The sequence below is a fragment of the Molossus molossus genome, unplaced genomic scaffold (assembly GCF_014108415.1).
Source record: "Molossus molossus isolate mMolMol1 unplaced genomic scaffold, mMolMol1.p scaffold_m16_p_13, whole genome shotgun sequence".
In the NCBI taxonomy this organism is placed as follows: domain Eukaryota; kingdom Metazoa; phylum Chordata; class Mammalia; order Chiroptera; family Molossidae; genus Molossus; species Molossus molossus.
This window is the reverse complement of record NW_023425348.1, coordinates 6,603,137-6,627,714: the sequence shown is the minus strand read 5'-3', so window position 1 is coordinate 6,627,714 and position 24,578 is coordinate 6,603,137. Positions and strand designations below refer to the sequence as shown.

The following is a 24,578-nucleotide window of genomic DNA, read 5'->3' as shown; positions in this document are numbered from 1 at the left end:
CGTGAATGGCCCTCCAGGGTCACCGTCATGCCCAGCACTTTTAGCCAACCAGAAGCATTTGCTGTTTGGGATGTGATGTGTTTTCTCTGGTGGGAGCATCTCCCCCGCACTTGGTTCCCTGGCTGACTCCTCCTCCACTTCATCTCAGATGACGCTTCTTCAGGACGACTTTCCCCTTGGGCTGGGCGCCTGTTCCTCGGGGCTCTGAGTGCACAGTGCAGACCTCGTTTCTTGCGGGGTTCCTGCGACAGCCTCCCAGCGGGTGCCTTGCCACCTCGTTTGGCCTGACCTTCCGTTCTCTACACAACCCTCGGAATCTCTCTGAGAGGCAAATCCGACCATGTGGTCCCACTGCCATTAGCTCCCGCGTAAACTACGGGTGTGACTCCAAGGCCCTGCACGATCCTCTGTGATCCCACCTACGGCCTTCCCAGTTCAGTTCAGGCCAAGGCCCCCCGTGCTCAGCTGCCCGAGTCTCTCTCTGGCCTCTTCCGGGCACCTGCTCTCCAGCTCTGTCTCGCACATGTGATTCCTATGTCTAGACCCTCCCTGGCTCCTAACTCTTTACCTGGCCAATTCCTACACATCCTTCCGGTGTGTGCGGAGCATCACTTCCTCCATGAAGCCTTCCTTAAATCCCTGAACCAGGTTCCATTTCCCGGTGCCTACCACTCACAGGTTTAATTGCTTGATTAATTGGCCATTGTTTCTTTTAGATTGTGAGCTGGGGAACCAGGGTGTTTTGTTCCGGCCTATGTTTCTAGCTCTATGTAGAACAAAGCCCAATAAATATTTCTAGATGCAAGAATGAACGGATGCGTGTTTCTGCTCCTCACTACTGTGTCTCCATGTGTGGTGCACGGGACCTGCTTAGGACATGTTTGTTGACTGAACGGACCAGTGAATGGTCAGCTCACCTCAAGCTCATTTATTTTATTCAACTTCTTAAAAATTATACTCGCTCATTTGCTTTACCATCTGCGAGCAGCATAGTGGCAGCAGGCCTCCGTGCTAAGAAAATTAATTGTTGGAGGCAAATCTGAATGCGCTGAGGCTGGAGGGCTCTCTGTTAACTTCTCCTGGTGGGTTTTAGCTCTGGAGTCCTGGTGGGGGGCGGCATGCTCGGGGGGGGGGGGGTCCTGCTGCTCACTCCCTGTGTCTGTTTCGTTTCTCTTGGCCAGAGCCTGGCCACCCAGTGGCCCTGCTACCCCCATGGATCCCCTGAACCTGTCCTGGTACCCTGCCGACCCGGGGAGCCAGAACTGGAGCCGGCCCTTCAACGGGTCTGAAGGAAAGTCCGACGAGCAGCACTACAACTACTACGCCACCCTGCTCGTCCTGCTCATCTTCATCATCGTCTTCGGCAACGTGCTGGTGTGCATGGCTGTGTCCCGGGAGAAGGCGCTGCAGACCACCACCAACTACCTGATCGTCAGCCTCGCGGTCGCCGACCTCCTGGTGGCCACGCTCGTGATGCCCTGGGGCGTCTACCTGGAGGTGGGTCGGGCCCAGCCCTCCTCAGCCTTCTGCAGAGGACACTGCTGGGGCTCAGGTCTGGGCTCCTCACTGCTTTTACCCAACGACGCCTGGTGCTTTCTCCGATGGTCTCTTCCTCCACTCTGGGCTGTTTTTCTTCTTATAAAATGGGTAGATGGTCTCCGTAACAGTCCCAGCTGTCAGTTATAGAGCCCTTCCAAGTGCCAGGCCCTGTGTGAAGTCCTGTATATGCAGTACTTCCCAGCACCCTCACAGCAGTCCTGAGAGCCCCGGGCGTTGTCGCCACTTCGCAGCAGCGAGGGGGCCTCTGCAGCGTCGCACAGTTGGAGCTGGCACTGGCTGGCCCGGAGCGGGTTCATTAGTCCTGCTGTAAGTGGGCACACCTGATGAGGACCCCAAGGACGGGAGAGGCTCCTGCTTCAGGCCAGACTCTTCATCCCTCTCTCCCCACTTCAAACGGGGGTGCTGCTGCTCTGTGCTACCTCCTCCCTCCCCCGCCCCAGTTTGTTCTAGCCCCTGTGTGTGGGACCCGCAGTTCGAGGCCCCGGGAACTGTGCTGCGGCCCTTTCCTCAGGAGGGACCAGCGTCCCCACTGCTCAGCCCGGACAGAGCCCAGCTGTGTGCCCCGCGGTGCTGCGTGGGCAGCCGGCGCTGGGACAGGCGTGGTGCCAGGCACGTGCAGGCACAGACTTGGCAACCACTCAGCTGATGCTGGGAGTGGGTCCTATTCTCACTTTACAGAAGAAGAAACTTGAGGGTTGCCCGTTGTCACCCAGATCACACAGCGGGGGAGACGCCACTGATAGGGAAGTCCCCGGTGGACAGCTGGCGGGCAGGTGTGGAGGGTCTGAGGGGTGTGAGTGGGCACCAGCTGGACCCTGCCCCGTTCTCTGCCCAGGGTTCTGGGGTGCAGTCTGGGTGCATAGGAATCTGACCAGGTGTTCAGGAAAGAAACAATGCTAAGGTCACTAAGATCACTAAGCTGTTTCTTTGTTTTTGCTTTTGTTTTTAATCCTCACCTGAGGATACTTTTCCATTGAATTGTTCAGATAGAGTGGGAGGGAAGAAGGGAGAGAGAGAGAAACAGCGATGTGAGAGAGACACACCAATCGGTTGCCCCCCGCATGACCTCGACCAGGGCTGGGGATCGAACCTGCAACCGAGGTACATGGCCTTGACCGGAATTGAACCTGCGACTCTTTGGTCTGAGGGCTGACACTCTACCCGCTGAGCCACACTGGCCAGGGCGAGATCACTGAGCTGCTTCCCTCCTGCGGCCTAGACGGAATGTACCTGTGCCGTGGGGCAAGCGCCTCTTCTCAGAGACGGAGCCCTTGGCAGGCTGGAGCAGAGGAGACCTGTGGAGAAGCTGAGGAGGGGGAGGGAGTAGTGAAAAGTGCACTTCTCCGGCCCCCTCTCCCCATGGGGCTCCCTGTGCTTCCTGGCCCGCGGGGAGCCCCCGTCCCTCACTCCCTGGTCCCCTCAGCATGGCCCAAGCAGACTGGAACATCCCAAGCCACCCGACTGGATGTTAAGTAGGACCGAAAGGGAACAAACAAGAGACACAAAACAAGACGACAGACAGGTGCCCCAGGCCAGGGGTGCAGCTTCTCTGTGACCCCAGTGTGTGTGAGGCCCCCAGATCGCTCATCCACAAGGGTCTGAGGGCCTGTCCCAAGGGCGCTCCTTAGTCCACAGGCCTGTCCCCTCCTGCTCGTGCTCAGGGGAGGGCCCAGGCCTCAGACCCCAGGGAAAACGACCTCTCCGTGTGTCGGTTCCTTATCTGTCTAGTGGAGATAATCACAGTGCCGATCTCATAGAATTGTTTGAGGATCGAATGAATTAATGTATATAATGTGCTGCGTGTGGAACCCGGCACATCCTGAGCACTGTGTGCAGTCGGCTGTGACCGTGGCATTCAAGATGAACGGCCGTACACATCCAGCCCCTCTGCACAGCAGGCAAGGACGCACCCTCTCCCCAGAGTGGGGTGCGCTCCGCCGGGCTGTCAGACCCACTGCCCCTCCCCACACTCTAGGTGGCTGATCTAGGGCCGTGCTGGGCTCCTGGCCGTCTCGGGGTCCCGGGAACAGGTGAGGCCCTGCCTGTGCACCGGTACCGTAAGGGAGGTTCGGGGTCCCAGGAACAGATGAGACCCTGCCTGTGCACTGGTACCGTAAGGGAGGCTCGGGGTCCCGGGAACAGGTGAGACCCCGCCTGTGCACCGGTACCGTAAAGGAGGCTCGGGGTCCCGGGAACAGATGAGACCCCACCTGTGCACCAGTACCGTAAGGGAATCTCGGGGTCCCGGGAACAGGTGAGACCCCGCCTGTGCACCGGTACCGTAAGGGAGGCTCGGGGTCCAGAGCAGGCTGGAGAAGGCGTCTCCCAGTCTCCCACCACAGTACGGACAGTGAGCCCTCTCACAGGACATGTCTCAGCTGTTTGTTGTCCCCAGAGAATGTCCCCAGTGGGGTCTCACTCTGCCCCAACGTCCTGCCCACGAATCCTTGCAGCCACACGCTGTCCCCTGTTGAGAATTTTCCTCTCACCACACTCCCAGCGATGGAAATGCCCCCATAGCTGCCACATCAGCATGTCACGTGGAGCTGGATGAGCGTCCCCGAGCCCACTGGGGTGTGGAAGGCACAGTGGTGCTGGCGCGGGAGGACTGGGCTCAGGAGCGACCCCCACTTCCCTGTGGTGGGGCTCCTGCTGGAATACAGTCTGGCCCTGGCTGCAGCCCCACCCCTCAGCGTGCCCTGGGGCGGAGGGCTGTCGTGGGCGTGTTCCCGATGAGCAGATGAGACAGCCAGACAGCCGAGCAGACTCAGGCCGCAGTTATTTATTCCCTCATTCAACACGTGCTGCCCAGTTCTAAGTCCCACCCTGAGTCTAAAGCACCGGCCTGCCGTGAGCAAGGAGCCTGGGGGGGGGTGGGGGGGGGGCACTGCCGTGCTGCCTGGTGGACGCGGCGTCGGAGCAGTCCCCACAGGGCCGGGGACACCAGGGACGTGTGACTGGGCATGTGGGGACCAGGACGCGGTGCTTTCGGAAGGCTCACCCTGGGCAGGAAGCTGGCCACTTGCTCCCCAGGCAGAGGCACAGGGGGTGTGAGCTCCTGGCAGGGAGAGTGACCCGGGGGTCGCGAGGTGGGCAGCCATGTCATAGCTCCAGGGTTGGCTGTCATGTTCCATGGGCAGGAGCGTGAGTCGGGGACCACGCCTGACACACAGTACGCGCAGCACAGGTGCTCACTGTTGTTAAGCTTTAGCCGGCTCGAGGCCGTCCTGCAGGACCCGGTCTGTGTGAGCAGCAGGGTAGTGCGTGGGTCCACAGGTCAGACAGAAGCCTGGGTCCAGTTCTCTCTCTGCCACCAAGTCACAGGTGATCTCAGGCAAGTCCGTTTTCCTGTTTGACCCCAAGTCTATGCACCCTTGCAATTAGACTCTTTCCTTTCACACTTTGTTGAACACTTTTTACACAATTATCTCCTCTTTGACATGCCTGATGGTCTTCCCAAGACAGCATAGGGACAGCATAGGTCCTGTTGCCCAAGGATGGGCTTTGCATCCCCCCCTGCCGCCGCCCAATCCGGTTCCCTGCTCCGTGACTGACACAAGCGCTCCCCTATGAGCTTTAAGAACAGTACAGGAGACAAAGTAATGCCCACAGTAGGTGTTCTAGAAACAATGTTACCAGCACATTCCCCTGAGGCAGCTGCTCCCTGTGTTCTGGATCAGCTGTTCCTGACACCTGGACAGAGCAGGGGAGGGGTGACCACTCCCTTCCTGCTCCAGAAAGACCTTTGGGGAGGGATCGAGAGCTCCCTAGAGGCAGGGACTTGTCAGTTCTGCTCATCATTGAACCCGGGGTCCAGGACAGAGCCTGGCACATACTGAGTGTCTGTGGGAAAGAAGGAAAGCAGGGGGAATGGGCAAGGTCTAGACTGGATCCCCCGGGACATGAAACCTAGTTTGGGGGACACTTCAAGGGAAGCGGACCAGGTGGGCCCGAACTCTCCCAGTGGTGCCAAGTAGACTTTGTTTATGCCAGGAAAGCGCGCCATCCCCCTGCACCCCCACAGAGCATTCAGCTTCCGCCCATCTGGTCAGTGCTGCCCCGAGGCACAGGGACCCAGTGCTGCGACCTGGGAGGTCCTGGTGTGGGCCCCACAGGAGCCCCAGAGAAGGCGGAGGTCCTGGTGTGGGCCCCACAGGAGCCCCAGAGAAGACGGAGCCATCAGGGCCCCCGCCTTCCGGGAGAGGCTGCTGATCCCTCCACACTGGAGCCACTGCTGGGCCGTCACTGAGCTTAATGCCGACATTTGGTTTTATGCCTGAGAGCCGAAAAGAGGGCAGCGCTGAGAATGAGCAGGGTGAGTCAGGCCCGCTGCCCAGCTGCGCGCAGCCTGGGCACTGCCCTGCTGCCGCGGGAGGGGCTTCCTGCGCCTCTTTTCTCCTGTTGGTGGAGGCCCGAGTGCATCTCCCTGTCCTGACTGCTCAGGGACCGGCTGCTCCAGACGTCAGAGTCGCCAGGGCCAGCCTGCTGTGTGAGCCCGAGAGCCCGTGTGTAAACGGAGGCGTGCGGTGTGAATGCGTGGGGGAGGGCATGGGCGCACACGTGTGTGTGTGTGTATAACAGTGTGAGTGTGTGTAAGGGTGTGTGTATAAGGGTGAGTATGTGTGTATAAGGGTGTGTGTGTATAAGGGGTGTGTGTGTAAGAGGGTGTGTGTGTATAAGGGTGTGTGTGTGTGGGCAAGGGGTGTGTGTGCAAGGGTGCGTGTGTAAGGGTGTGTGTATGAGGGTGTGTGTAAGGGTGTGTGTGTATAAGGGGTGTGCGTGTGTATAAGGGGCATGTGTGTAAGAGTGTGTGTGAGGGGGTATGTGTGTAAGGGTGTGTGTGTAAGAGTGTGTGTGACTGTGTGTAAGGGTGTGTGTAAGGGTGTGTGTATAAGGGGGTGTACGTGTGTATAAGGTGGTGTACGTGTGTATAAGGGTGTGTGTGTGTATAAGGGTGTGTGTGTGTGTAAGGGGGTGTACATGTGTATAAGGGTGTGTGTGTGTATAAGGGTGTGTGTATAAGGGTGTGTGTATAAGGGGGTGTGTGCAAGGGGGTGTATGTGTGTGTGAGGGTGTGTGTGTAAGGGTGTGTGTGTGTAAGGGGGTGTACATGTGTATAAGGGGTGTGTGTGTATAAGGGGGTGTGTGTGTGTAAGGGTGTGTATGTGTAAGGGGGTGTACGTGTGTATAAGGTGGTGTACGTGTGTATAAGGGTGTGTGTGTGTAAGGGTGTGTGTGTGTGTATAAGGGTGTGTGTGTGTATAAGGGTGTGTGTGTGTAAGGGTGTGTGTGTGTATAAAGGGTGTGTGTAAGGGTGTGTGTGTATAAGGGTGTGTGTGTGTAAGGGTGTGTGTGTGTAAGGGTGTGTGTGTGTAAGGGTGTGTGTAAGGGGGTGTGTGTGTAAGGGTGTGTGTGTGTAAGGGTGTGTGTGTGTAAGGGGGTGTATGTGTGTATAAGGGTGTGTGTGTATAAGGGTGTGTGTGTGTAAGGGTGTGTGTAAGGGTGTGTGTGTATAAGGGTGTGTGTGTATAAGGGTGTGTGTGTGTAAGGGTGTGTGTAAGGGTGTGTGTGTGTAAGGGTGTGTGTGTGTATAAGGGGTGTATGTGTGTATAAGGGTGTGTGTGTATAAGGGTGTGTGTGTGTAAGGGTGTGTGTAAGGGTGTGTGTGTGTAAGGGTGTGTGTGTGTGTATAAGGGTGTGTGTGTAAGGGTGTGTGTAAGGGTGTGTGTGTGTAAGGGTGTGTGTGTGTATAAGGGGTGTATGTGTGTATAAGGGTGTGTGTGTATAAGGGTGTGTGTGTGTATAAGGGTGTGTGTGTATAAGGGTGTGTGTGTGTAAGGGTGTGTGTGTAAGGGTGTGTGTGTGTAAGGGTGTGTGTGTAAGGGTGTGTGTGTGTAAGGGTGTGTGTGTGTGTATAAGGGGTGTATGTGTGTATAAGGGTGTGTGTGTATAAGGGTCTGTGTGTGTAAGGGTGTGTGTGTGTAAGGGTGGGTGTGTGAGGACGGTGTGGCTGTGGTGGGCCTGGACGGATACAAAGTGCTCCTGCCAGTAGCTGTGCTCCTCATCCCATCAGGGCTCCTCTGTCCTTGCAGCTCCCGCCCACTCCGGTGTTCCTCAGGCCCCAGCCCAGATTTCCCTTCTATTCTCCAGGTGTAACAAGGAGCCGACATGTCCGTTTCCTAGGGCCGTTGTCTTCACCCCTGTTCTCAGCAGTCACTTGTCGGGCCCTGCCCTGGGCCACACACCATGCTGGGCACTGAAGGGGCTGCCTGGCTCCCGGGAACCCGGGTCAGAGCGGCGCCCGACTCTGAGCTGAGTGGCCTGGGAAGTCGCTGCACTTTTCTGAGGTTTCCTCATTGGTCAAAGGGGGTTGCGAGGTGGTCACACAGATGTTTTACAGATAAAACACTGAAGCCCTCATTATAAGTTGGTCATCTTTCCTCCAGCACAGTTCTTGGCACAGGTAGTCTATGTGTCTAGGAAGAGAGGGCCACGGGCCAGGGCCTCAGACATTGTGGGCACGACTCCCCATTGCTGCCCTTCTCGCCCAGACCCCTGCAGCTGCGCTCTGAGCCCGTGGCCTGATCCCCCCGGGAGAGCCGAGCCTCCGGGCTGAGCTAGCCTGCCCTCTGCTGTCCACCTACCGTGTTGCTTTGTCCCCAGGTGGTGGGCGAGTGGAGATTCAGCAGGGTTCACTGTGACATCTTTGTCACTCTGGACGTCATGATGTGCACAGCCAGCATCCTGAACCTGTGTGCCATCAGCATCGACAGGTGAGCCCAGTCAGGTGGGAGAGGCTGCCAGGCCATCCACCGTTCAGGCTGCCCCACCTGTCCTTCGGGGTCAGGCTCTGTCTGTGATGCCACGTGGCTGGCTTTGTGCCTGTGAGTCCCTGTGTGTGCATGTATGCATGCCTGTACATGTTTGCACACATGCACATGTGTGTAGGTGCATGTGTCTGGCTGGGAAAGTGTCACCTTACGGACAGTGATGCTGCCAAGATGCCCAGACTGGTGTGAAGAGAAAGCGGCTGATTCGGACTGAGGCCCCAGTTCTATCACTTTCAACTGAGGTGACCTTGGGCACATCATGGGAGTTCTCGGAACCTACCTTCAGTGTCCAGACACCAAGGATGAGGCAGCTGCTCACTGGAGCGCTGGTGTCTGGCTCTGCACGTCATGTCCAGCACAGGGCCCATGGCTAAGCTGTGCGCCGAGCCTTGCACTGATTCGAGCACACAAGCCACGTGGGCTCCCAGAGGCCCACCCCACTCCCTTTGCAGGATTCTTGGAAGACAAGATGAGCTCATGATGAGCAGGGCCGGGTAGAGGACTGTCAGGCTTCATACACAATTCCCATGGTTGTTATTTCCTGCCGAATGGGGCTGAACCCTTGCTCTGAGGTCCAGTCCCTCAACAGACGCTTCTGTGTTCAGTGGACCCCACACGGGTGGACTAGGTACAGTTCAAAGGTGCAAAGACCAGTTCAGGGCCCCTCACAAAGCCTGATATCCAAGTGGGGAGACTGGAGTGAAAGCTATGGCCCAGGACTAATGGTGGCCAGTTAACTGGGCAGCAACAACGGTCTTCGCTGAGCTGGGGGCAGGAAGGAGGGTTGACTTAGAGTGAACAGAAGGGCCAGCTGTCCTCCCCCGAGAGGCGTCTGGCCGTGCGTGTGGTGCAGTGGCCCCTCCCTCCCAGGTACACGGCCGTGGCCATGCCCATGCTCTACAACACGCGCTACAGCTCCAAGCGCCGCGTCACCGTCATGATTGCCATCGTCTGGGTCCTGTCCTTCACCATCTCCTGCCCGCTGCTCTTCGGACTCAACAACACAGGTGAGCCTGCCTCTGTCGCCGAGGGCTCAGCTGGCCAACGTGCGGGGTCCTGAGGGAGCTGAGCCGCTGGCACAGGCACGGCGGAGACCGCGGGGGCTGATCACCGGCCTGGACTGAGGCCAGGGGGTCTCCTGGGCCACGCCCTACTTGTGTGGCACCTGGCAGGGCCAGAGATGAACAGTCAGTGACAACGGAGTTGGGCGAGGGGCGGGGATAATGATTTAGGGGGATGTCTGGCCATTTTCCACCTTGTTTATTAGCTCGAAGCAGGCCAGAGGGCCTCACAACCTGCACACGTGTGCCTGGTGTGTGCACACATGGGGAGGCTGCCGGGCTCCCTCGCCCCCGCGATAGTGTGTGAATGAGGCCGCAGCGGCAGGGCCAGCCGGGCTCAGGCCAGGCCTCCGCCACCGGAGGGAAGAGGCAGAGACCAGCCCGGGCACCTGGCCTGCCCTTGCAGGGCGTTGGAGCAGGGCCACAGGAGAGGCACTGGGCCACCTGCTGGTGCGGCCTCGGGCTTCCTCACGCAGGGAGGCAGGGCAGTGCCTCCGGAGACCATCACAGGACTGAAGTGCAAGGAAGCCATGAGTGTGCGCTACCAAGCCTAACTCTTGTGGGAATCGCAAGAAGTGGGGAGAGGCCTAACTGTGCTCGGATCGACCTGGGAAGGGCCTGAGCTAGGACAGTCATCTGCTAGACCGGGGAGAGCCTGGAAACCCAGGGGACACAGGTGCGTCCACAAACAGTTACCTTGTCCTGGAAACCCAGGGGACACAGGTGCGTCCACAAACAGTCACCTTGTCCTGGAAACCCAGGGGACACAGGTGCGTCCACAAACAGTCACCTTGTCCTGGAAACCCAGGGGACACAGGTGCGTCCACAAACAGTCACCTTGTCCTGGAAACCCAGGGGACACAGGTGCGTCCACAGTCACCTTGTCCCTAAGATGAAAAGGTGGCAGGCCTCCCCCACCCCACCCTCGCAGTTTACAGGAAAGGCTAGAATAATGGCTTCCTCTTTTAAAATGAGTATCTTTGGGCATTTTTTTCTGAACACCCTGGCTCAGCTTGTGTGGTGATAGACTGCAGAACGAATGACGATGTAACAAAGGAAACATTAATGAAAAAACTGGGAAGCAGTCGCTCACAGCTTGACTTTTTGCTCACAGCTGTGGTTCTCTCCCTCTTTTTGTCAACCCTTACCCAAGGATATGTTTCCACTGATTTTTAGACAGTGGAAGAGAGGGAGGGAGAGAGAAAAAACAGATGTGAGAGAGACACATTGCCTGGCTGCCTCGCACCAGGGCCAGGGGTTGGACCTGCAACCCAGGCACATGCCCTTGACCGGGAATCGAACCCATGACCCTTTGGTCCAAGGGCGACGCCCTCACCACTGAGCCACATGGGTCAGGCCGTGTGTGTGGTGCAGTGTGTTTAAATGCTGTGGCCCACGCTGCACATTTATTTGCCTGTAACGCCTCCGGGCCAGCGTAGACTTAGTGTGGTCCCTGCAGCCGGGCCCGCGCCTCCGTGGAGAAGAGGAGCCTTTCTGCACCTCTGGCCCGGTGCTGACCTGCCCCCGGCCCTCCCTCCTCCAGAGCAGAGCGAGTGCATCATCGCCAACCCCGCCTTCGTGGTCTACTCCTCCGTGGTCTCCTTCTACGTGCCCTTCATCGTCACCCTGCTGGTCTACATCAAGATCTACACGGTCCTCCGCAGGCGCCGGAAGCGGGTCAACACCAAGCGCAGCAGCCGGGCCTTCAGGGCCAACCTGAAGGCCCCACTCAAGGTCCCAAGGCCCCCACCCCTCCAGTGTCCCCAGTTAACTGAGGTGGGTCATCCAGTGCCCAGCGGGGACCAGGGACCCCGCAGCAGGAGGGAGTCCAGGACCGGGGAGCTCTGAGCAGCTGGGCAGGGCAGATTTCAAACGCTTCGGCCTCGGTGGAGGGACGTGAATCTCCAGGAGTGGGAGGTGGGGCGGGTGGTGGAGGTGACCAGGGAGGAGAGGTCTTTGCTTGGAGATCTTTGTCTAAATGCAACAGCCCTTGGCACCCTCCTGGCCTCCTCTCTTCTCTTTTCCTCGCTCCTCCTTTCCACTCTCATCTCCCTGTCTACCCTTCCTTCTCACTGATGCTCCATCCCATCCCCTTCGCGGCCCACACTCTCCATCCTTCCTCTGTGCACACTCTCCGTCCTCCCTCTGTGCACACTCTTCGTCATCCCTCTGTGCACACTCTCCGTCCTCCCTCTGTGCACACTCTCCGGCCTCCCTCTGTGCACACTCTCCGTCCTCCCTCTGTGCACACTCTCCGTCATCCTTCTGTGCACACACTCCGTCCTCCCTCTGTGCACACTCTCCGTCCTCCCTCTGTGCACACTCTCCGTCCTCCCTCTGTGCACACTCTCCGTCCTCCTTCTGTGCACACACTCTCCGTCCTCCCTCTGTGCACACTCTCCGTCCTTCCTCTGTGGACACTCTTCGTCATCCTTCTGTGCACACACTCTCCGTCCTTCCTCTGTGCACACTCTCCGTCCTCCCTCTGTGCACACTCTCCGTCATCCTTCTGTGCACACACTCTCCGTCCTCCCTCTGTGCACACTCTCCGTCCTTCCTCTGTGGACACTCTCCGTCCTCCCTCTGTGCACACTCTTCGTCATCCTTCTGTGCACACACTCTCCGTCCTTCCTCTGTGCACCCTCTCCGTCCTCCCCTCTGTGCACACACTCTCCGTCCTCCCTCTGTGCACACTCTCCGTCCTCTCCTCTGTGCACACTCTCCATCCTCCCTCTGTGCACACTCTCCGTCCTCCCTCTGTGCACACTCTTTGTCCTCCCTCTGTGCACACTCTCCGTCTTCCCTCTGTGCACACTCTCCGCCCACCCCCTGTGCACACTCTCCATCCTCCCTCTGTGCACACTCTCCGCCCACCCCCTGTGCACACTCTCTGTCCTCCCTCTGTGCACACTCTCCGTCCTCCCTCTGTGCACACTCTCTGTCCTCCCCTCTGTGCACACTCTCCGTCCTCCCTCTGTGCACACTCTCCGTCCTCCCTCTGTGCACACTCTCTGTCCTCCCCTCTTTCACTCTCCGTCCTCCCTCTGTGCACACTCTCCGTCCTCCCCTCTGTGTACACATTCTCTGTCCTCCCCTCTGCACACCTCCTCATCTTCCCTTGCTCCTTCCCACTTCTCTCCTCTTCCCTCTTCCAAGCCCTCTCCCCTCTTTCTTGTGAAGTCCCCCCTCTGCTCAGCCCTCCCTGAGGAAGACAGTGTGTGGGCATGGAAGGAACAAGAGCTTTGGGGTTAGACACATCAGGTTCAGACCCTGGCACTGCCACTTTTGCTGAATGACCTTGGGCAACTTGCTTAACTTCTCTGAGCCTCAGCTTTCTCATCTGTTAAATGGGAATAACACTGACCTGATAGGGTTGTCTTGAGGATTCCATGTGAGAATGATGTGAGTGTGCCCAGTGGGGTGCCAGACCCTCTGCAGGTACCCCACAAAGTCAGGGCTCATTTGTCCCTCGTCCTGTCCCCTCGTCTCATCACACTACAGGCCTCTCCCTTACCTCGATGGCTTCTGCAGACCCCCACGCCCCTTCCCTGCCCTGAGCCCCTCTGCCAATCTGCCTGCCCGGCACTGGGTGCCCCACCCGCCTCCCTGTCATGACCAGTGTGCTGGCTCACTCCACAGGGCAGCTGTGCTCACCCCGAGGACATGAGACTCTGCACCGTTATCATGAAGTCTAACGGCAGTTTCCCTGTGAACAGGCGGAGAGCGGTAAGTGTCAGGCAGGGACTCACAGCAGGTCTTCCCACTCTAAGGAAACCCACCTGCCACGATTCTCAGAAACCTCACCAACCGGTCAGAGGGAGAAACACTTCCTGGGACCCCTCCCTTGTGCCCAGCCGAGACCACACACCTCGCACAGGGTGAGCAGGCACACTTCTGCAAGGCACAGAGAGGTGCCCAGCACAGAAAACGGGTGGGAGAAAGGGCTTTTAACAAGGTAAAACTAAGACTGGCCATCACCACTCACTGAACACCGACCGTGTTCCTGTGATCGCATCCAATCCTCACAGCAACCCTGGGAGGTAAACCTCATTGCTTGTGTCCACCTCCAACTCCCGGAAGAGGGAGCAGGCTCAGAGAGGACAGGCAACCCGCCCACGGCCGGAGTCAGGCCGAGAGAGCACACGCAGACCTCTGTGTCTGACACCCACGCCTCGGCCGTGCACCCGCAGGAGCTGCCCGGGTTCTGGGCTGGGGGCTGGGCGGGCGCCCGGCCACCAGGGAGCGGAGCACCGCAGGCTGGTGGGAAGCGCAGCCTCCAGCAGAGCCCGAGGTGCAGAACCACAGCCCACGCCAGGCTTTGCCAGTGGGGGCAGCACCAGGGTCCAAGCAGCAGGTTCTCCATGGGGGGGGCAGGGAACACAGGAAGTCCCAGCAGGTGTCCTCGGGAGGCAGGGCCCCGCCATTCACCTGCCCGGCAAGAGCAGGACTCCAAGGAGCCATTCAAGAGAGGAGCCAGAACAGGGAGTCCGGACTGGGGCCGAGGTAGCACCCCAGTTATGCCTCCCGGGCACGTGAGGAGGCTACATTTCAGCAGCTCAGGCCGAGGCCCTCCAGGTCAGCCAAGCTGTGGTGTGGGGGCTCAGGAGAGGCGGCGCCCCCTGGTGGTGCGGTGCGGGGCACCCGTCAGCTGCAGAAGGAACAGGAGCGCCCTCTGTGCAGTGTGAGCACAGCTCCGGGGCAGCACTGACTCGTCAGGAACCTACCCCAGGCCCCAGCTCGGCACCTGGCACTTGCTGGTACTCAGGGAGGGTTGTGCAGTTAATAAAAGACAAGTGTATGGGTAGTACCCCCCCAGATGGTTGTGGGGTTACTGAGGATGTGTAAGGATTGCTCCGGATGACCCTGCAGGCAGGAACTGCCGTGGGTCCTGGGTCCTGCACCCAGACAGCCCCGGCCTCCGAGCGATCACCCCCGTGCCTCTGATGAACGGCCGGTGGCGTTCGCAGGGGTCTGGAGAGGAAGGACCGGGGCGGCCTGGTCAGGCCAGGGGGCAGAGAGGCCAGGTGAGGCGGGGCGGCTACCGCCTGAGCACGTGCCTGGCTTACCCAGCGCTCTCTGCCTCGTGCAGGAGGCTGCCCGCCGAGCCCAGGAGCTGGAGATGGAGATGCTCTCCAGCACCAGCCCACCCGAGAGGACCCGGTACAGCCCCATCCCGCCCAGCCACCACCAGCTGACCCTTCCCGACCCGTCCCACCACAGCACTCCCGACAGCCCCGCCAAACCCGAGAAGAATGGGCATGCCAAAGACCACCCCAAGATCGCCAAGATCTTCGAGATCCAGTCCATGCCCAATGGCAAGACCCGGACCTCGCTGAAGACGCTGAGCCGCAGGAAGCTGTCGCAGCAGAAGGAGAGGAAGGCCACCCAGATGCTGGCCATTGTGCTCGGTGAGTCGGCCCAGCCTGGGTGGGGGCAGGGCCCTCGCTGCGGGGCAAGGGGCTGGCTCTTCCCCGGGCCCAGGCCAGGCCGATGCGCCCATGACGTGGACTCTGCAGCTGTCTCAGTTCACAGGTGGGCCGCTGAGGCTCAGGGTGGTCCCATAACTTGACCAAGAAGGACCCACAATTTACACTTCGGTAGTCTGACACGAAAGTGTGTGACCCCCGCACCTCATGACCCCGGGCTTGTCTCTCCTCTCGAGTGCCATCAGTAGGTCACTTCTCAAGGTTGTGTGGTCATCAAATGATAGACAGTGGTGAAGGCAGCTTACAAACTGTTCAAGTGCACGCAGGTGTTATTGTGACGGCCCTGGTTAATGTTGCTGTTGCTGGGGGATGGGGAAAAGCAGTTCCCCCGAGCTTGACCGAGACCCGAGGGACCGGAGCTGCAAACGGTTTTGCAGGGCTGAGCGGGCCTGAGCCGGGCCGGCCCTGTCAGGGAGGCAAAGCTTTCACAGGTGACAGCAAACAACCCAGGCTGGACTGCAGTGGGCGGCTGGGCTGGGGGGACTGACGCGACCCTGTCTTCCATGTAGCGCCCAGGGTGTGGCACCCTCCACATCCACCTGCCAACTCTGTGGGGGGCGCTGGGCAGGGGAGGCTGTCCCCGTCTCTCAGATGAGGGTACAGTCACGGCAGGTTAGGGAGGGTTGGTCATGCCATCCGGAGCAACAGAGCAGGCTGCCAGCCAGACCCTCCGCCCCGTCCAGGGCCTCTGCTCAGCAGCACTGCCTGCCCAGGCCCCTCCATACAGGCCCCTCTGTCCAGGCCCCTGCGTCCAGGCCCCTCCGTCCCAGGCCCCTCTGTCCAGGCCCCTCCATCCCAGGCCCCTCCGTCCAGGCCCCTCCGTCCCAGGCCCCTCTGTCCAGGCCCCTCTGTCCAGGCCCCTCCGTCCAGGCCCCTCCGTCCAGGCCCCTGTGTCCCAGGCCCCTGTGTCCAAGCCCATGTGTCCAGCCCTCTGTCCCAGCCCCTCTGTCAGGCCCCTGTGTCCAGGCGGCAGGCCCCTGTGTCCCAGGCCCCTGTGTCCCAGGCCCCTGTGTCCCAGGCCCCTCTGTCCAGGCCCCTCTGTCCCAGCCCCGGTGTCCAGGCCCCTGTTCCCCAGTCCCCTGTGTCCCAGGGACCCATCTGTCAAGGCCGCCTTCTGTCCCAGGCCCATCTGTCCAGGCCCCTGTGTGCCAAGGCCCCTGTGTCCAGGCCCCTCTGTCCCAGCCCCTCTGTCCAGGCCCCTCTGTCCCAGGCCCCTCCGTCCAGGCCCCTCCGTCCAGGCCCCTCCATCCCAGGCCCCTCCGTCCAGGCCCCTCCGTCCAGGCCCCTCCGTCCAGGCCCCTCCGTCCCAGGCCCCTCTGTCCAGCCCCTCCGTCCCAGCCCCTCCGTCCGGCCCCGTCCGTGGGCCCCTGGTCCCGGCCCCTCCGTCCAGGCCCCTTGTCCAGGCCCCTTGTGTCCAGGCCCCTCCGTCCAGGCCCCTCCTTCCAGGCCCTCCGTCCCAGGCCCCTCCGTCCGGGGTGCCACTCCGTCGTCCAGGGCCCTCCGTCCAGGCCCCGTTGTCCGGCCCCTCCGTCAGGCCCCTGTGTCCAGGCCCCTCTGTCCAGGACCCTCCGTTCAGGCCCCTCGTCCAGGCCCCTCCGTCCATGCCCCTCCGTCCAGGGCCCCTCGTCAGGGCCCGTCTGTCCAGGCCCCTTGTCCAGGCCCCTTGTCCAGGCCCCCTCCGTCCCAGGCCCCTCCGTCCAGGCCCTCGTCCAGCCCCTCCGTCCAGCCCCTCCGTCCCCGGCCCCTCCGTCCCAGGCCCCTCCGTCCCAGGCCCCTCTGTCCAGGCCCCTCCGTCCCAGGCCCCTCCGTCCCCAGGCCCCTCCGTCCCAGGCCCCTCTGTCCAGGCCCCTGTGTCCAGGCCCCTCCGTCCCAGGCCCCTCCGTCCAGGCCCCTCCGTCCCAGGCCCCTCCGTCCAGGCCCCTCCGTCCCAGGCCCCTCCGTCCAGGCCCCTGTGTTCCATGCCCTTCCGTCCAGGCGCCTGTGTCCTAGGGCCCTCCGTCCCAGGCCCCTCCGTCCCAGGCCCCTCCGTCCAGGCCCCTGTGTCCAGGCCCCTCCGTCCCAGGCCCCTCCGTCCCAGGCCCCTCCGTCCCAGGCCCCTGCGTCCAGGCCCCTGTGTCCAGGCCCCTCCGTCCAGGCCCCTCGTCCAGGCCCCTTTCGTCAAGGGCCCTGGTGTTCCAGGCCCCTCCGTCCCGGTCCCTCCGTTCCCGGTCCCCTGTGTCCAGGCCCCTCCGTCCCGGCCCCTCTGTCCAGGCCCCTTCGTCTCAGGCCCCTCCGTCCAGAGTCCCCTCCATCCCAGCCCCTCCGTTCCTGGCCCTCCGTCCAGGCCCCTCCTTCCAGCCCTTCCGTCCCAGGCCCCTCCGTCCAGGCCCCTCCGTCCCAGGCCCCTCCGTCCCAGGCCCTCTTCGTCACGGGCCCTGTGTCCAGGCCCCTCCGCAGGGCCCCTCCGTCCCGGCCCCTCCGTCCCAGGCCCCTCCGTCGGCCCGAGTCCTCCTCCGTCGCCAGGCCCCTCCGTCCGTTCCCCTCCGTTCCAGGCCCCTGTGTCCAGGCCCCTCCGTCCCAGCCCCTCCGTCCAGCCCCTCCGTCCCAGGCCCCTCCGTCCCGGCCCCTCCGTCCCAGGCCCCTCCGTCCCAGGCCCTCCGCCCAGGCCCCTGTGTCCAGGGCCCCTCCGTCCCAGGCCCCTCGTCCCAGGCCCTCTGTCCAGGCCCCTGGTTCACAGGCCCCTGTGTCCAGGCACCTGTGTCCAGGCCCTACGTCCAGGCCCCTCCGTCAGGCCCCGTGTACCAGGCCCCTCCGTCCCAGGCCCATGTGGCCAGGCCCTCTGTCCCAGGCCCCTCCTTCCAGCCACCGTCGTCCAGGCCCCTTGTCCCAGACCCTGTGTCCAGGCCCCTGTGTCCAGCCCCTGTGTTCCAGCCCCTCTGTCCCAGGCCCCTCTGTCCCAGGCCCCTCCGTCCCAGGCCCCTCCGTCCCAGGCCTCCTGTGTCCCAGGCCCCTGTGTCCCAGGCCCCTCTGTCCCAGGCCCCTCTGTCCCAGGCCCCTGTGTCCCAGGCCCCTGTGTCCCAGGCCCCTGTGTCCCAGGCCCCTCTGTCCAGGCCCCTCTGTCCCAGGCCCCTCTGTCCCAGGCCCCTCTGTCCCAGGCCCCTCTGTCCCAGGCCCCTCTGTCCCGGGCCCTCTGTCCAGGCCCTCTGTCCCAGGCCCCTCTGTCCAGGCCCCTGTGTCCCAGGCCCCTCTGTCCCAGGCCCCTCTGTCCAGGCCCCTCTGTCCCAGGCCCCTCTGTCCCAGGCCCCTCTGTCCCAGGCCCCTCCGTCCCAGGGCTCCCCGCGTGGGTGGAGCATGCTGAGCACCCGAGGCCCCGAGGCCAGGCGTCCCACCTCAGCAGGCAGTCCTGACCTGCAGGCCGGGTGGAGTGGACATCAGTCTGGGAGACAGTCCTGGGCTGCGGCCGGCAGCCACCGTGCAGGTCTCCCCGCCCGGGCCAGCCTGACCGTGCCTCTCCCCCAGGCGTGTTCATCATCTGCTGGCTGCCCTTCTTCATCACACACATCCTGAACATTCACTGTGACTGTGCCATCCCGCCCGTCCTGTACAGCGCCTTCACGTGGCTGGGCTACGTCAACAGCGCCGTGAACCCCATCATCTACACGACCTTCAACATCGAGTTCCGCAAGGCCTTCCTGAAGATCCTCCGCTGCTGACCCGCTGCCTTGCCGCCCAGGCCGGGGTGGGGGCGCCCCTTTGCCCGGCGGGCCCTGCAGTGTTAGCTTGGCACCGTGCCCCGCGCTGCAACACCCTGGCTCTGCCGGGTGGTGTACAGAGCCAGGCTGGGTGCCAGCCCTTGGGCTGGACCCTGTGGCTCGGGGCCGCTCACAGAGCTCCCCTCCCACTTCCAGACCCCTTCTCCTTGGCACCAAAGACACAGCCGCCTCCGGGACCTTTCTCTGAGCTCTGGTGTTGCTGGGCCGGAGTCAGCGCTGGGAGGCTGCGCCCTCTGCTGGGCTCAGGCTGGGCCCCCAGGTCTGGGCTGGACTGGGCCGGGGAGAGGCAGGGACAGTTCTGAGCCCACAGGTCCACACCAGGAAATCCAGAGCTCCTGCCAAGGCCCCGTAACTGCAGCCTGGGGAGATCCATGTACATACCAGACCACAGAATGAAGGCCAGGCAAGCCCAAGCCAAAAATCTTCTCTCCTCTCCTGCGCCAGAGGACCCTCTACTTCCCACAGCAGGGGGTCCTGCCCGCTCCACAGCCCTGAGGGGAGGCCCCGGGGGTCTGTGGGGGAGGGGCCCACCCGAAGCGCCACCGATGGACTCACAGGACTTCCTGCAGCGAATGTCAGGCCAGCCTGGGGCAAGCGGTGAAGGTGCCTGTGACTGTGTCCGGGCCTGGGTGGGGTGTCTGAGTGCTTCGGGGGGCTGCCTCCTGCCATACTGCACCACTCCCTTTCCTTTTATCTTCCTTTGCCCCTTTCCCGTCTCCCTTCCCTTCCCCTGCTCGGCCTTAGGGAGCCCGAGGCTACCACTTGGCCTAGCCTGGCCCTGCTCCGCTTGGAGCCCCCAGGTCCCAGACTCTGTACCATCTCCACACGTGCGCCAAACTAATAAAACTGCGAGAGTCACGTGGGCAGCCCCTCGTGGGGAAGGGCAGCGCCACCCACACCCACCCGAGGCGTAGCGCAGCCGTGTCCGCGCTGGGACAGCCGGGAGGACGCTGCAGACCCGCCAGGACCGGAGGCCGCGGCCATGGCGCGGGCGGGGCGTTGGGGGAGGGGAAAGGAACCTGGAGGACAAGAGGTGCGTCTCTCCCCGCCTCCCCCCTGCGGCCCTGGAACTGCTGTGCGTGCTCCGGCCCTGCTGTGGGTCGCCCACCCTCCCCTCCAACCCAGACGGAAGGGGAGCGTTTCCAGGGGCGTCCCCAGCACACCCCGCTCCCTTATCACCAGAGTAACGGGCTGCCCCAGGGAAGCAGGCGGTCCGTCCCAGCCCCTCCGCTGCAGGTCCCAGCACCTCTGAGGCCCCCTGAGCCCTCGCCCCGCACAGCTGCGCGGGCTGTGCTCCTGGGCCTGCCCCTGCCCGGCTGCTGGCTCTCGCCGGACCCCTTTGGACAGGTGGGGGAGGCCCTGAGGGATGTGGCCTGGTCCCCCTCCTCTCAGCCTCCGGGCCAGTCACAGCTCCAGGCCTCCCGGCGCGGCTTGGCACTGACCCCACAACAGAACTGTGGTTTTAAGTGAAACAGATCAGCCCGCGGAGGAGGACTGTTCGCAGCACCTCGAGCGACAGCAGTGCTGCCAACCCAGGCGGCAGGCCAGGCTGGAGCCGGCAGCATAATCTGCAGGCTAAAGACGGTGTCTTTAGCCCCAAAGTTAGGAGCACTTAACGTGCCCTGAACGCTACATTATGGGCTTGATCTTCTGGACCTGAATGTAGCCCTGAGCTCTGGAGAGGCTCCTGAGCCAGGAGCACTTGGGTTCCAGAAGGTGGCCAGACAGGTCCTCATCCAGCTGGGGGTCAATAACCCAGTGCCCACCTTCTGGGGGGCACCAGACCCCCAAGGGGGCTAGAAACCCCAAGGACCTCTGAGCCGCTGATACCCACACCATGGACCATAGCCAACCATGCACGCATACACACACACACACATACACACATGCACACACACTTGCACACACACGTACACACATGCACACACACTTGTGCACACACATGCACACACTGCACACTAGTCTATAAAAGGTCTGGCTTGTCTCACCATTAGAAATCTTATGAGATTACACATGTTTATCAGATGTGGTTATTGGAAGACATGGCAGAGGGAGGGAGAGAGAAAAACAAAGGAAGGAAGGAAGGAAAGGAGGGAGGGGCAGGGAGGGAGAGAAGAAGGAAGGAACGGAACAGGGAAGGAGCAAGGGAAGGCAGGCAGCTTCAGAGCAGGGGGCAGGGGAGAGGGGAATAGGGCAGGCATGGGCGGGGGCGGGATGGGAGGATGCCTGCACTGTCAGGGAGTTTCAAGTCTCTGCCAGACAGCAGATTGACAGCGAGAGTGGGCAGGGGGAGGGCCGGGCTCCCCCCTCTCCCCCCTCAGCACTTCAGGGGCAAAGGAGGGGTATGGGGCCCAGGAATGCCAATGTGGAAGGGGGCGGCCGGGTCCTGGCTCTTCCTCAGGAGACCCTGACCATGGCCCCTTTGCCTTGACAGCGAGGGTAGAGAGGGAGAAGGAGGGTGGGCAGGCGGCAGCCCTCTGACCGCCTGTTCTCTGAGCCTGTCTTTGCATGGAGTGCCTTTTCATCAAGGGGTCGTTCACCTGTTTTTAGCAGGTGGAGTCTCCCCCAGTCCTCAAGAGCACAGCAAGGAAGCACCCCTAAGGAGTGTCTTGCTGGTCAGGCCCCGTTGGGCACTTCGCATTGTCCCTAGAAGTCTGCGTGCATCCGCCAGTCTTCAACGCCTTGGGCCCTTACTGCTCCGCCGGGGGTCTTGCCGGAGTGCAGGCGGCCGGGGCCTGGGGAGAAGTCCTGGGAATCGAGAGGCCAGCAGTGCAGAAAAACCAGATCCCTTCATCCGTCCATCCACCCAGATGTTTGCATTCACCGAGGCCTCTGTGCTCCAGGCCCTGAGCGAGGTGCTAAGAACAAAGTGGTGAAGACAGTGGACACGATCCCCTTCGCCCCGAAGCCCCATTGCAGTGGACAGCGGGCGTGAGTCACGCGGTAACTCAAAGCTGCACACCCCACGGCAGAGCACAGGCTGGGTGTGGAAACCCCGCCACGGGTGTGGGCTGCCCAGGGCCAGGGCACCGATCACAGATGATGACGATGACATGGATGCAGCAGCCCGGTGGGCCCTGGCTGGGAACAAGTAGGTAGGACATTGGTGAGGGCAGGGACCCTGCCCGGAGGACTTCCTGAATGGCGGACCAGGGAATGACCCTGCTCCCCCGTTTGTCTCGGGACGGGCAGCCAGTGGCCAACAACCAGGGACGTGGGGGACTGGCCTGCCTTGGGGCATTTGCAGTGTGCCCGCCAGTCTAGGATCCCTTCCCTCACCATCTGTCCCAGAGTCGCACATGGCCCAGCCCTGTGGCCCGCCGCCCCTCTGCCCTTCCAGCCCCAGGACCTAGGCGGTGTCCGTGCCATTAGCTCCCATCTAGGCAGGGTCATGGTGGGCCTCACCCATGTGACCTCCTGTATGACCCTGGGGGCCGGGCCGATCCCCCTGTGCCCGAGGAGAAGCCTCTCAGGGAGGTGGGTGACCTGGCGGCAGGGCCGGCCTTTGAACGAAGGTTTGCTGACTGTCTTACATTGTCCAGTCCACACATTTCCTGACCAGCCCTGAGCTAAGTTGGAGGAGGCTGCTGTGGTCAGAAGGCTTTTAAAAAGGGAAATAGAGAAAGAAAAACCATTCCGACTAGACTCTTAGGGTGCCACCTTGGGGTGACTGTGAACAGCCTGGCTGCCAGCAAATGAGCATGTGTGTGTGGGTTAGTGGGGGTGGGGCACGGCAGGGGGCTCAGCTTCTAGCGAGGCCTCAGCAGCAGGAGGCCAGAGTCTGGGCATCCTGTGCCTGAAGGTCTTCTGCCAACCAGGTGCCCGGCTCTGGTTTGAGGGTTCAGGGAGCAAGAAGCTGGTGAGGAGAGAACCGAGCATCCTTGGAAGGGGAGACCCACCCTGGCTTTTTAGGGTTCTGGAGGGTCAGGGAAAAGGGGGTGTGTGGTCAAAACACCTTCCCACAGCCTCTCCCATCCGGGCTTGGCTACTTGGCTGGGCGGGAGCTGCTGGGCAGAGCGCTCCCTGGGGCTCGGGAGGCTTCCTCCCTGCGGGGCGAGGCTTCCTCCCTCAGCAGAGCTGCAGCTCCTCTCAGTGGGCGCGAGGACCTGGGACTTGCTTGGGGCTTTCTCCCAGCCTCACCCGGCTTCTGTCCCGAGACCTGAAGGCGTGAGGCTGGAGCGAGGGAGGCAGCCTCCCTGGGGCAGGTGCCGCCTGTGAAGTGAAGGACGCGGTCAGGTCAGGGGAGGGCGGCTGCGCCACGGGGCACAGGGAGGGGCTGGCTTTGCAGGGAACAGCTCAGGCACGCACACCTTCCGGTTTTCCTGCCCAGGCCCAGGTCCAAACACGCCGCCCCCACCCCCCCGCTGTGCGCCGTCCACCCTCCCACAGGGCTGGCAAAGGCAGGTCTACAGTTGTGAGTGTGCGAATCAGCTCATTCCTGTGTTACTCTGTGTCCACTGCGGTATTATTTCTCGTACAAACCGCTGTAAGCCTACCCTTGCCCACCTCGTGTTCACCCTCCTACCCTCTGTGCAGGCCGAGCCCTCACACCGCCTGTGCCCAGCTGAAGGCAGAGTGGGCTCCAGCCTCAGCCCTGGACCGCCGCTGCCCGGTGCATGGGGACGTGGGCCCCTCGCCCTTCTAACACCAGCTCCACTGTCTGGCTCTCGGAAGAGGCTCAGGGTAATGCCATCTGTGGCTGGTCGTCAAAGCTGGGTGTCAGAGCTCACGGCCCCCAATGGGGCTCCCCAGCCCTGCAGCTGACCTGACACTACGTTAGGTGTCTCCCAAGAGGTGTCAGGGTCACATTCTCCCAGGCACAGCAGGAGACTGCCCCCTCCTCCCTGAGGGGCCAGCAAAGGAAAGGGGCAGTGTCTTCTCTGGCGCCCTGCCAAGGGCTCCGAGGGCTGAGGGCCGGCATGTGGCCGCCCCTTCCAAGGGAAGCCGTCCTGTGACTTGGGAGGAGCTGCAAGAAAGGAATATGCTGAGCGCTTACTAACCGCCTTCCCTTCTGACCCACAAGGCTCCTGACTCGGCCTCTGCCGCCAGCCAGGGACACGAGCACCGTGGCTGAGAATTGTGCGCGAGGCTAGGCAGTGTCCGTGACCTCAGACCACACACCTGTGGGGGTGCACAGGGTTGGCATCCAGGGGGACAGTCTCCAGAGCCCATATCGTCCCACTTCCCAGTCCCCGAGCTCCCCTGCTGGCCTCAGCCCAGCCCAGCAGCCACCCTCTGCCCTGGCTTCACAGCAATACCCTGCAGCCGGATCCGACTCGGTGGGCCTGGCGCGCACCCCAGAGGGCGGGGTGCAGGAGACAAGTGCGTGGCCGGCGCCCTGAGCAGGAAGGAGCGCGGGGCGCCTCGCCCAGGGCTGTTGATTCAGGGCCATCGCAGGCGGGGAGGGCTCTTCTCCGTGGGCAGGGACTTGCACCTTGGATCTTGGAGAGCATAGACTGCACTGTGGCTGTTGAATCTGACTTGCTGGAATTAAAGCTGTGTTTCTTCTGTTGCCCCAGCACGTGGACCTGGTGGCTGTCCTCTCGAACAGTCGCAGAGAGAGGTTTCCACCTTCCCAGGAAGTGCGGGTGGCCTGGCTGGTCGAGAATAACTCCTAGGCTAGGGTTCGGGTGCTTCACCAGCAGGAGGAGGGAGGGCAGGCTGTGGAGGGCAAGGGGGTGCTCAGCGTGGGTCTCTGAGCTCAGGGGTCCACAGGACCTCCAGTGGACACGCGCAGGAGGACACGGCCCCAGTTTCCCCTGAACAGGGTTCATAGTTCAACTAGACACCCTCTCCTTGGGAATTGCAAGGGCCTCGCTAGCACCCAATTCTGAACGTCCCTAGGAAACCACCAGAGGGCAGCTGTTGCGATGGGGCGCACGCACATGC

At 61.9% G+C, this 24,578-nt stretch overlaps 1 protein-coding gene across 2 annotated transcripts in view; it reads left to right on the top strand.

Annotated features, from left to right (window-relative positions):
* Positions 1-18,649, top strand: part of DRD2 (dopamine receptor D2) — a 64,639-nt gene extending 45,990 nt beyond the window's left edge. Inside the window, exons 2-8 of one of the 2 annotated variants that reach the window (XM_036258742.1) lie at positions 1,182-1,497; positions 8,224-8,333; positions 9,261-9,397; positions 10,995-11,185; positions 13,091-13,177; positions 14,541-14,859; positions 18,436-18,649. In XM_036258742.1, coding sequence (XP_036114635.1) covers positions 1,213-1,497; positions 8,224-8,333; positions 9,261-9,397; positions 10,995-11,185; positions 13,091-13,177; positions 14,541-14,859; positions 18,436-18,629 — 1,323 coding nt within the window. In that variant the 5' untranslated portion in view covers positions 1,182-1,212 and the 3' untranslated portion in view covers positions 18,630-18,649. The remainder of the gene's footprint in view (positions 1-1,181; positions 1,498-8,223; positions 8,334-9,260; positions 9,398-10,994; positions 11,186-13,090; positions 13,178-14,540; positions 14,860-18,435) is intronic. The other variant, XM_036258743.1, reaches the window with a different exon arrangement.
* The last annotated feature ends 5,929 nt before the right edge of the window (positions 18,650-24,578 follow it).